A 10,992-nucleotide genomic window follows, 5' to 3' on the forward strand; every position below is an offset into this window, starting at 1 on the left:
TCACCTACTGTATGTAAAATCATGAAATGAAGCACTCAAGTGAATCCATCAGTATCCTGATTTTTTTTAGAGAACATCCACATGCACATACTCCCTGACACTGGCTTCAAGTAAACGGGGCACTTTGTGTTATTAAAAAACATTTTTAAAAAGAATAATACCAAAAATACTGCTTACTGAGGATTGAAACAGGTTTTTCGAACACTATAAGCACTATGTAGTGCAGATATGCATTAGTAAATCAGATGGCAGTTACATCCCTGCAAGTATCAGTGTAGTGTTTCAGTGCCATACCAATACTGTCCTCCGTACACGTCCATCAACAAGGATGCATTGTCCTCAGCTAACCCAAGACTTCCTGTTTTCACCCTTGCGTGCTCCAGCTTCTCCTTTGGCCATCGCTGTAAGGGCTGCCAGGTTGGGACTAGATCCTGAGAGGTTCTGCTTGCGTTTCTGCCTCGACCGTTTAGCGGTACCCGCCGGTACAAACAATTTTGCTTGTCTTAATTTCTAGGTAAAAACGATTTTTACCTAGAAATTAAGACAAGCAAAATAGTTTGGTGGTGCATACGAGAGGAGAACATTTGCAAATCAATGGTCCATTGATCATGGTATTAGACGTTATTTTAAATAATTGGGTTAATTCGTTAGTGGACTGCTTTTAAGTATAGGCAAGTGTACATTTCGTAAAAAGGGCCTAATGAGAACCATTTTGAATCTAAAACCACATTGTTTGTACCTAGAAATGAAGAAGAGCATAATTATCTGGTGGTGCATATGACAGGAGAATATTTTTCAATCAATGGTCCATCATGGGATTAGACATCATTTCTCGTAATTGAAAACGTTGGTTAGTGGACCACTATGAAGTCTATGCAAGTGCAAATTTTGTAAAAAGGCACTAGTGAGCGCCATTTTGAATCACACACATCCACAAGTCTAAACCATCGTTTTTATCTAAAAAAGAATAAGAGCATCAATTTTTGGAGGCAGATACGAGAAGAGAACCATTGCTAATCAATGGTCCATTGATAATTTTTTTTAAAAAGGCACTAGGGAGTACCATTTTGAATCCTACAAAACCCCAAGTCCACAACATGTAACACCTGGGACCAGAGCTGCATCTCCCAAAAGCATCATGAGCCTAAGTAGATCGTAGAAGCCATTGGCACCAACTGGAATTGCCATTGGAAGCCAATTTAGGCTTACGATGCTTTTGGGAAATGCAGCCCTGGCCAGTACAGCAAGAAGGTGGTATTGCACACAGTGTTCTCTAGATCTACTGACTTCAAGTTATCCATGCAAATGCTCCTTACAAACAATATTTGCAAATCCATTGTCCATGGTCAATGGGTTGCAAGTCCTTTTCAATGACTGGAATCTGATATGCATGCCGGTAGTATTGACTCTACTGATAAATTGATCTACTGAAGTTAAAGAGCATTACCAACCTGCTGGAACATCAAGTTCCACTCCAATCCAAACGCCCTTTGCAAAGTCAGTCGGTCCAACATAACGGACTGTTCCAGTTTTATTTGTGCCCACAGTCACATATTCCCCCTCTTTCAGCCAGTCGGGAGTCTCAAGGCTTTCTTCTGAATCTGAAAGGATCTCCAGTCTTTCTTGAGACTCACTCAGTGAAGATAAAGAGTTACCGAGTTTAGTTTTGCCCTCTACATCTTCTTCATGCACGATCCCTTTGAAAGACTTAAGGCCGGAGGTCTTGACTCTGTGGATCTGGAAAGGGTTGGAGGTGGGAGCAGGAGTGGGTTTGACGTTTTGTTCAGGTCTTGATTGCTGGTCAGGTGTTGATGGCTTAGCTGTCTTGACTGGAACTGACGGATCAGTTGCTTTTGAGGCAGCTGGTAGTGCCAGTGGTGTAGATGGTACTGATGTGGCTGAACAAGATGAAGAGACGTTGACTTCAGAGGTTTCTTGAGGTAAGGAATCAGAAACACTGAGGAGTTTTTGAGGAGATGTATCTAGAGGAGACACTTGACCATGTTCTTCTGATGTCTGGGATTCTGTAGGTGCCCGTTTTCCAAGTTCTAGGTCAGCTGGTTCAAGTTTTGACTGATGCTCTGGGCATGTGCTGGTTGTTGGCACAAAATCTGTTTTAGGTTCAGTCGTTTTGAAAGTAGAGTCTATTTTGGCCTCTGTGCTTTCAAGGAGAGGAGGGTCAACATTCGAGACCGCACACTCCGAGAGAGTCGCTGTGGAGACACTTGTGGAGATGTATCCACTTGAGACATCGCTGATGGAGCTGTTTGTTGAATCACCAACTGGGCTTTGCTTGGGGTATTCAACCTCTACAGAAGCAGGAGGTGGAACCTCATTAATCTCAGATGGAACCATAGGAAGTAGAGACTCTTTGACTGCTGAAGAAGCAGGAAGAGGTGGAACCTTTCTGACTTCTGCAGAAACGGATGGAGATAGAACTTCCTCAGCCTCTGGAGAAAGATTAGGAGCTAGAACTTCATCAACCACTGGAGGAACAGATGGAGATAGAACCTCCTCAACTTCTGAAGAAAGATTAGATGGTAGAACTTCCTCAATCACTTGAGGAACAGATGGATGTAGAACCTCCTCAACCTCTGAAGAACGATTAGGAGGTGGAACCTCAACATCTGAAGAAAGATTAGATGGTAGAACTTCCTCAATCACTTGTGGAACAGATAGAGGTAGAACCTCCTCAACCTCTGAAGAACGATTAGGAGGTGGAACCTCAACTTCTGGAGAAAGATTAGATGGTAGAACTTCCTCAACCACTGGAGGAACAGAAAGAGTTGGAACTTCTTTAACTTCTTGAGGAAGGTGAGGCAACAGAATCTCCTTAACATTCTCTGGATTCTCTGAGATTGGAGTTTCCATAGCATGGCTCTGAAGAGATCATAAAGATCAAGGTAAGTAATAATATACACAGTATTAAAACCAACTTTTATGTTACCCGCTACACCACATCACCAGATACTGTTCACAATACTAATAAGGAGTAGCCTATAATACATGTAGACTTACTATCTGGATGTCAGACGTGGTTTCTGAGGATATGGTGGATGCTTCAGTGGTCTCTACTTTATCAGGAATAACCGGAAATATGGGAAATATGTATTTTGAAGGAGCCTGTGGAGTCTTCAAAATAAAAGATCAAACATGGCTTTTTATATAAACATTAAAACATAAAAAATTTTTTTATTACTATTCAAAAAGATACAAATATTATACAAAATTTATTTATATAAATAAAAAAATATATAAAATTGAACAGACAGACTGTACAGACTTACCAGTTCATAGCTGTTGATGTCTTCAAGACTGACAGACTGAACAACAATACGTGGCACATTCTAGTTGAAATAGATGAAAATAGTTTTAAAAATATCAGAATTTTACCAGGAATACCACACATTTGCCATACATTTTGCAACTTGATGAATGTTGCAATTATTTTTCTGGGTTAAAAAAATTCTATATTTCATTTTATTTTACTATAGTAAAAACATTAATCATTTCAATACAGATGAGACATAACCATGAACTCTAAATTTATAAGTCCAGGACATTGTATGCTAATCACAGATTGGTACACTGTGCAGTGATAATACTATATTATGCTTTTCTAAATCTAGAAATGTTTTGTGAAGTATATTTTAGAGCCACAGCAGGTTTTGTTACCTGCTCAAAGGCAGCAGGAGGGGGCGTCTCTTTCTTCTCCTCTTTCTTGGACAACAGAGACTTGAACATCTTGGGTACTGGAGACACTAGAGCTTTCACTGGGGAGAAATAAGATGCAGCAAATCCTGAGAGACCTGCAGGAACACGGGTTTGAGGAGCAGCAGAGGAGAGAAAGATGGAAGGACAGAAGAAAGGCAGAAGAGAAAAGAGCAGGGAACCCATGTGAGTTAAAAAAAAGCGCAAAGCATGAATAAAGCAAAAACAAAACTACATAAGCGGATCAGCGCCTCCAAACAGAGCACAGCGATCAAAAGAACCGCATACACTTTTTACTGAACAGTTTTACTTTATTGCACATTGACGACATGCACCAAACAACTGCTGCAAACACAAACCTTTAATAAGCGCCATGGAGTGCTGAGTTAATGCACAGGCCAGCAGGTCAAGGGTACTAGCAATCAGTTACAGCTTTCAATAACTTATCTGAAGAAAAGTGGTGCTTGGTGACAAGGTGTTAGAAATATGTGGCTGGTTGCTAGGGTGTTGCTAAGGTGTACTGAGTATTATGTTACTTTGAAGTTGCAGTGATATCATGAGTGGTCGCTAAAGTGTTGCTAAGGTATTTTGTAGGAGTGACCCCGAATAGTCGAAGATTTGATGCTTTGATAGGAGGAGCCTGATTCGACTACAAGTCTCACAGTCGAATATTCGTGGGGTGTTATGATCATGCCATTTTGGCTATATGGGGTGCTCAAATGTCTGATTTCACATAGAATTACTGGTTTTCTCCCAATAAGTTAATATACAGCCTATTAAAATAATGCTGTAAATAAGAATCTGAAAAGAAAGAAGCTTCAAATAAATATTTTAACGAGCGTGAATAAATCCAACCACCCCTATAGATTTAAGTTTCACTTTCCATAATCCGTGACCGACAGAGGAGCATCTTGGCGGCAGGGATTTAAAACCTTAACAAGACTCAAATTGACACAGGCAGAGTGAAAGATTGGATTTTTTCGATCATGTAGGCGTTCAGGAGAACACATCCACAAAAGGAGTTCATTCAGAGCCGCACAGACACATTCGTGCATTCGGGGCATTTTGTGCAGATAGCCTATAAGTCATAATATTAAAGTTATGTTGTATAAATAATGAAGCGTATTCTATATGAGATTAATGATGAGTTAAATCCCATTGATTAAAAACCTGCTGCTTCATTCTACTGGTCATCTTCAGCGCGCGCAGCTCAAAACAGAAATGCAGAACTACTGTCATATTACATAATGTTCTAATGAGAGCACTATTGTAAAAAAATTTGTGAATTCTTAGGGTTTCGCTGACGTTTCAAAACATAAAACATTATTTACCCCGTTTGTATCTGCGAGGCATCCGTTACACATTTTCCCTGTGTGTTAACGTAATTATGACTGTCGAATGTCTGACTTGACTCTTGGTAATGTATTTTGCCCCGCCCCCAAAACATATGATTCGACTATCAGTTGAATATCGGCAAGATTCGAAAATTCCGATTCGGCTATGAAAATCCTAGTCGGGGACACCCCTAGTATTTTGAGTGTTTTATCATTTGTACACAGTTGCAGTGGTATTGTAAGTGGTTGCTACGGCAGTGCTAAGATGTTTTAAGTGTTTTATGTTGCTTTGCAGTTGCTGTAGTATTACAAGTGGTTGCTAGGGTGTTGCTAAGGCGTTCTAAGTGTTTTTATGTTGCTATGCAACTGCTGTGGTATTATGAGTGGTTGCTAGGGTGTTACTAAGGTATTCTGAGTGTTTTTTCATATTTGTATACAGTTGCTGTTGTACTAGGAGTGGTTGCTAGGGTGTTGTTAAGGTGTTCCCAGTATTTTTAATGATGCTATGTGGTTGTTAGGGTGCCGCTAAAGTGTTCTGAGCATCTTTTCCATGTTGCTATAGTGTTCTCAATTGCTAGGGAGTTGCCAAGGTGTTCTGAGTATTTTAATCATGTTACTTTGAAGTTGCAGTGGTATTATGAGTGGTTGCTAAGGTATTTTGAGTGTTTTATTTTTTTCAGTTTCAGTGGTATTATGAGTGGTTGCTAGGGTGTGGCTAAGATGTTTTAAGTGTTTTATGTTGCTATGCAATTGCTGTGGTATTATGAGTGGTTGCTAGGGCATTGCTAAGGTGTTCCAAGTATTTTTAACAATGTAGCTATGTGGTTGCTAGGGTGTTGCTAAGGTGTTCTGAGTGTTTTTACTATGTTGCTAAGGTGTTTTGAATGTTTGCTAGGGTGTTGCTATGGTATTCTGAGCATATTTATCATGTTGCTATATTGTTCTGAATTGTTGATCGGGAGTTGCTAAGGTGATCTCAGTGCTGTTATGTTGTTATGGTGTTCTGAATGGTTGCTAGGGTGTCACTGAGGTGTTCTGAGTATTTTAATCATGTTACTTTGAAGTTGCAGTTGTATTATGAGTGGTTGCTAGGGTGTTGCTAAAGTGTTTTATCATTTGTATATTGTTGCAGTGGTATTGAGTGGTTGCTAGGGTGTTGCTAAGGTGTTCTAAGTGTTTTCTGTTGTTATGCAATTGCTGTGGTATTATGAGTGGTTGCTAGGGCATTGCTAAGGTGTTCCAAGTATTTTTTGACAATGTCACTATGTGGCTATGTGTCACTGTGTGCTCTAGGGTGTTGCTAAGGTGTTTTGAGTGTTTTTATCATGTTGCTATAGTGTTCTGAATTGTTGCTAGGGTGTTGCTAAGGTGCACTCACTGTTTTTATGTGGTTATAGTGTTCTGGGTGGTTGCCAGGGTGTTTCTAAGGTATTCCGAGTATTATTTTTGCTGTTTTTTTTGTTTGTTGCTGTTGTCATGTTAGACAGCCAAACTCTGGAGTAAAGTCAAACTCCATCAGGTAATGTAAGCTCAGTCTTACCTGTGGAGGGGAAGGTGGACAGCAGAAGAGGATGAGGACAGTTACCTGGCTCTGAGTTTTGGTTTTGTACCGACGCCGAGTGAGATGGGCTCTTCGTGGCTGATGTTAGCACAGAAATCTCCTGCCGACTGTCCCAACCACCCTACAGAACATCAAAGCACAGACAAGAAACCGTCAGTAAACAAGCTGAACATCTGAATGGACAGTAAATGAAAGGGAACTAGAGAGTTTAGGCTGGTTGCTGGGGTGCTGCTAAGGTGTTCTGAGTATTTTAGTTATGTTACTTTGCAATTGCAATGGTATTATGAGTGGTTACTAGGGCGTTGCTAAGGTGTTCTAAGCATTTTTATGTTGCTATGGTATTATAAGTGGTTGCTAGGGTGTTGCTAAGGTTTTTATCCTTAGGTGTTCTAAGTAATAAAATGAACCTGAAAATGAAACGATGCAAATACTGTACAAATCTGAGTATACTGGATGTTACCGAGTGATCCCAGTAATAAATCATCAGATCTGGGTAGTAATTGATTACATGAAATCTGGATTTCGTAATCAGTTTCCAAAAATTAAGTACTTGTATATAGATTAAATTACATTTTAAAATACTTGTAATCAGACTAGTTACATTTTACCTATATTTACACAATATAAATAATTTATTCATAATTTATTGATTCTCCCTAATTCTTTTTCATCTTTTACATTTTTCTTTCTAAAATGCCAACATGACATGCAGGTTAACAAAATATTTCATTTTCTACGTTGATGTTATTTTAAAATGATTTATTTTAATTTGACATTTTTATGACTTAATTAATTATTAGCTTTTCATTAAACTGCAGTTCCTTCAAGAACCCCAGTTTGGGAAACCCTGAAATTTAGTGCTTAATTCACTTTATGTTGTTAATACCAACGAATGGAATATATTACTTTGCATTTTAATATCAATATGGTACAATATTATTCTATTTAAATCAATGTGTTAAATGAGTAATCTAAAAGTAATCAAAATGTAGTCTGATTACCTAAAATATGTAATGTAATGGATTATATTACTAACTACAATTTTTGTAATGTAATTTGGAATCAGTAACGAACTATAATTTGTAAGTAATCTACCCAGCTCTGTAAATCATTGCTTGTTATGAGTGGTTTCCCAAAACAGTGGCGTACTAAGTATTTACCGAACTGAGACACGAACCAAACTATAGGAAATCTAAACTGTTACGCCACTATTTAAGGTGTGTTTTCTCACTTTATTGTCTTCTGAGTCTTGGCTGGTGGACAGATCTTTCCTGCTGCCAGAGAGCTGAAAAATAAACAGATTGGGTTTCATTTCTGGATTAGGTCTGAGCTGATTTAGATGATGCAGTTTTGCTCAGAGATATTGTTTATGTCTTACCCGGTGTACATTTGGTGAACTGAGGCAGCGTTTGGGAATCTTTCCTTTATCTGATAGATGCTCCCTCACCGAAACCTCCTGAATTCACAAAAAATACAAAGATGACACGTGTACACCGCAAAAAACAAAGCATTTCTATTCTTATTTAGGCATATATATAAAGCAGACACAGTGTGTCAGACCTGTCTGAGACGGTCCAGCGTGAGGATGTTGTCTACTGCTAACACACTCCGCAGGTATTTCTCGATGGCGGCTTCACTGTCGGCTCCTGGGTTGTCGGTGCTGGCGGCCAGTCGGGCGAGCATCTCTCTGTCCTCTGAGCTCTGAATGTCCTGTCAACAAATGCACACACCTGCTTCTGTTACCTGTTTCTCACAGACTTCTGTACAGTGCCGTTCAAAAGTTTGGGGTCAGTAGGATTTTTTTGAAAGAAATAATTATTCTTCTATTCAGCAAGGATGCACCAAAAGTGACAGTAAATCCATTTATAATGTTACAAAAGACTTTATTTCAAATAAATGCTGTTCTTTTGCATTTCACATTCATCAAAGAATCAACACTGATAATAATCAGAAATGTTTCTTGAGCAGCAAATCAGCATATCAGAATGATATCTGAAGGATCATGTGACACTGAAGACTGGAGTAATGATGCTGAAAATTCAGCTTTGATCACAGAAATAAATGACATTTTACAATATATTCAAATGGAAAACACCTATTTTAAATTGCAATAATATTTCACAATATTACTTTTTTTTTCTCAAATAAATGCAGTCCTGATGAGCATAAGAGACTTCTATCAAAAACATTAAAAAATAAATCTTACAGACCTCAAACTTCTGAACACTAATGTATAGTATAAAAAAATTCACATTGCTCAAACAAGAAAAGATCGTGTTGCTCTTCACGTACCCCTGGGATATTTGAGACGATCTCAAACGTGACTCCACAGCTGTGAATCGAGCTGCGGTGAGACATTCTCCTCAGCAGACTTTGAGCAAAGCCCTGCAGGAAGAGATCCGATCGATGAAAGAGCACTCAATAAAAAACACAAAAATAACCCCATCAGTCGAGTCACGCACATTAAAGGGTTAGTTCACCCCAAAATGAAAATTCTGTCATTAATTACTCACCCTCATGTTGTTCGAAACCCGTAAGACCTTCGTTCATCTTCGGAACACAATTTAAGATATTTTTGATGAAATCTGAGGGCTCTCTGACCCTCCCATAGACAGCAAGGTAACTACCACGTTCAAGGTCCAGAAAAGTACCAAGATGATCGACAAAGTAGTCCGTGTGACATCAGTGGTTCAACTGTAAAGTTACGAAGTTACGAGAATACTTTTTTGCGCAAACGACTTTATTCCACATTTTCGTCTCTACTGCGTCACTTGACCATGACGCAAGCGTGTGGCGGCGCTGACCCAGATCTCGCGTCATGATACTGTCGTGAACGCGCGTCCACAAGTGACGCAGTAGAGACGAAAATGTGGAATAAAGTCGTTATTTTTGTTTTCTTTGCGCAAAAAAAGTATTCTCGTAGCTTCGTAACTTTACAGTTGAACCACTGTTGTCACACGGACTACTTTGTCGATCATCTTGGTACTTTTCTGGACCTTGAACGTGGTAGTTACCTTGCTGTCTATGGGAGGGTCAGAGAGCCCTCAGATTTCATCAAAAATATCTTAAATTGTGTTCCGAAGATGAACGAAGGTCTTACGGGTTTCGAACAACACAAGGGTGAGTAATTAATGACAGAACTTTCATTTTTGGGTGAACTAAACCTTTAAGTGTCACACCTGTCGTCCGGTGAGGTTCACGCAGATGCACTTGCGCAGGACCAGCTGCATTTGTGCGGGATGACTGAGCAGAACCATGGTGCGGACTGTGAGGTAAATCCTGTGATCCGGCCCCGTCACTCGATTCAGCTCAGGACTGTCATGAACGGTGCAGTCCCATGATGCCTCTGTCTTCACCTGTGGGAAGAGAGTGATTCCTTCATGTCATGTGGAATATCGTGGTGCAGTTTTTTTGTTCCACTGAGAAGCAAAATACTGTCTCCTCACCTCATTATCATAGTATTTGACTATCTGTAAGTCCATGAAATCATCTTTATCTTCTCTGTCGGGTGCAGCATCTAGACCTCCAGCTAGAGGAGCGGACAGATGATCACGGAAGTCATCAGCTGTAGATAGACAGAAGAGAGAAATGTTGATCACAAATAGTTCATACAACAGAGACTCCCAACGTTTTGGTCAGCTGAACTCAATTTGTAAAATATTTACTCAAAGTCCCCCGATATTTCAATATTTGAACAACACATTCACATGTTCACAGTTCTCTGATCAGTCAGTTCATGGTCACATCAGGGTGTTTGTGTTAAACTAAAACTATTAAAATGAACAAAAGTTCTTAATAAAATAAAATATAAATAATACATGAAATACTAAAATCACTAACTGAAAAAAAAAACAGTAATGTGTGTGTGTGTGTATGTGTATATAAACTAATAAAAATGACAAAAGCATGAGAAAATTACTAAAACTTAAATGGAAATAATAATATAAAAATAAAAGCACTTCAAAATATTAACAAAAATAAAATGGTATATAATACTAAAATAACACACATTAAAGCCAATCAAATATTTCAGCTTTTAAAAAAGCTTTTTCATTTAGATATTTTAAAATTATTTATTTATTTAACATTTTTTAATAATTTAATTATTATCTTTGGCAATAAAGGCAGTTAAATTTAAAGGGGTCATATGATGCTGCTAAAAAGAACATTATTTTGTGTATTTGGTGTAATGAAATGTGTTTATGCGGTTTAAAGTTAAAAAAACACATTATTTTCCACATACTGTACATTATTGTTTCTCCTCTATGCCCCGCCTTTTTGAAACGCGTCGATTTTTACAAAGCTCATCAGTCTGAAAAGCGAGGTGTGCTCTGATTAGCCAGCTATCCAGTGCGTTGTGATTAGCCGAATACCTCAAGCGTGAGA

General features: G+C 38.7%; 1 protein-coding gene across 1 annotated transcript in view; it reads right to left on the minus strand.

Annotated features, from left to right (window-relative positions):
* Nucleotides 1–204: 204 nt before the first annotated feature.
* kif13bb (kinesin family member 13Bb) overlaps nt 205–10,992 on the minus strand; it is a 38,010-nt gene continuing 27,222 nt past the window's right edge. The window contains exons 32-44 of the mRNA XM_016559950.1: nt 10,053–10,171; nt 9,786–9,962; nt 8,899–8,991; nt 8,167–8,316; nt 7,985–8,062; nt 7,838–7,891; nt 6,631–6,727; nt 3,676–3,809; nt 3,288–3,347; nt 3,019–3,132; nt 1,452–2,880; nt 926–957; nt 205–510 (exon numbers count right to left, since the gene is read on the minus strand). Of these exons, the coding sequence (XP_016415436.1) occupies nt 340–510; nt 926–957; nt 1,452–2,880; nt 3,019–3,132; nt 3,288–3,347; nt 3,676–3,809; nt 6,631–6,727; nt 7,838–7,891; nt 7,985–8,062; nt 8,167–8,316; nt 8,899–8,991; nt 9,786–9,962; nt 10,053–10,171 (2,708 nt within the window). The 3' untranslated portion in view covers nt 205–339. The remainder of the gene's footprint in view (nt 511–925; nt 958–1,451; nt 2,881–3,018; nt 3,133–3,287; nt 3,348–3,675; nt 3,810–6,630; nt 6,728–7,837; nt 7,892–7,984; nt 8,063–8,166; nt 8,317–8,898; nt 8,992–9,785; nt 9,963–10,052; nt 10,172–10,992) is intronic.

The sequence above is a fragment of the Sinocyclocheilus rhinocerous genome, unplaced genomic scaffold (assembly GCF_001515625.1).
Source record: "Sinocyclocheilus rhinocerous isolate Xijiao unplaced genomic scaffold, SAMN03320098_v1.1 scaffold228, whole genome shotgun sequence".
Lineage (NCBI taxonomy): Eukaryota > Metazoa > Chordata > Actinopteri > Cypriniformes > Cyprinidae > Sinocyclocheilus > Sinocyclocheilus rhinocerous.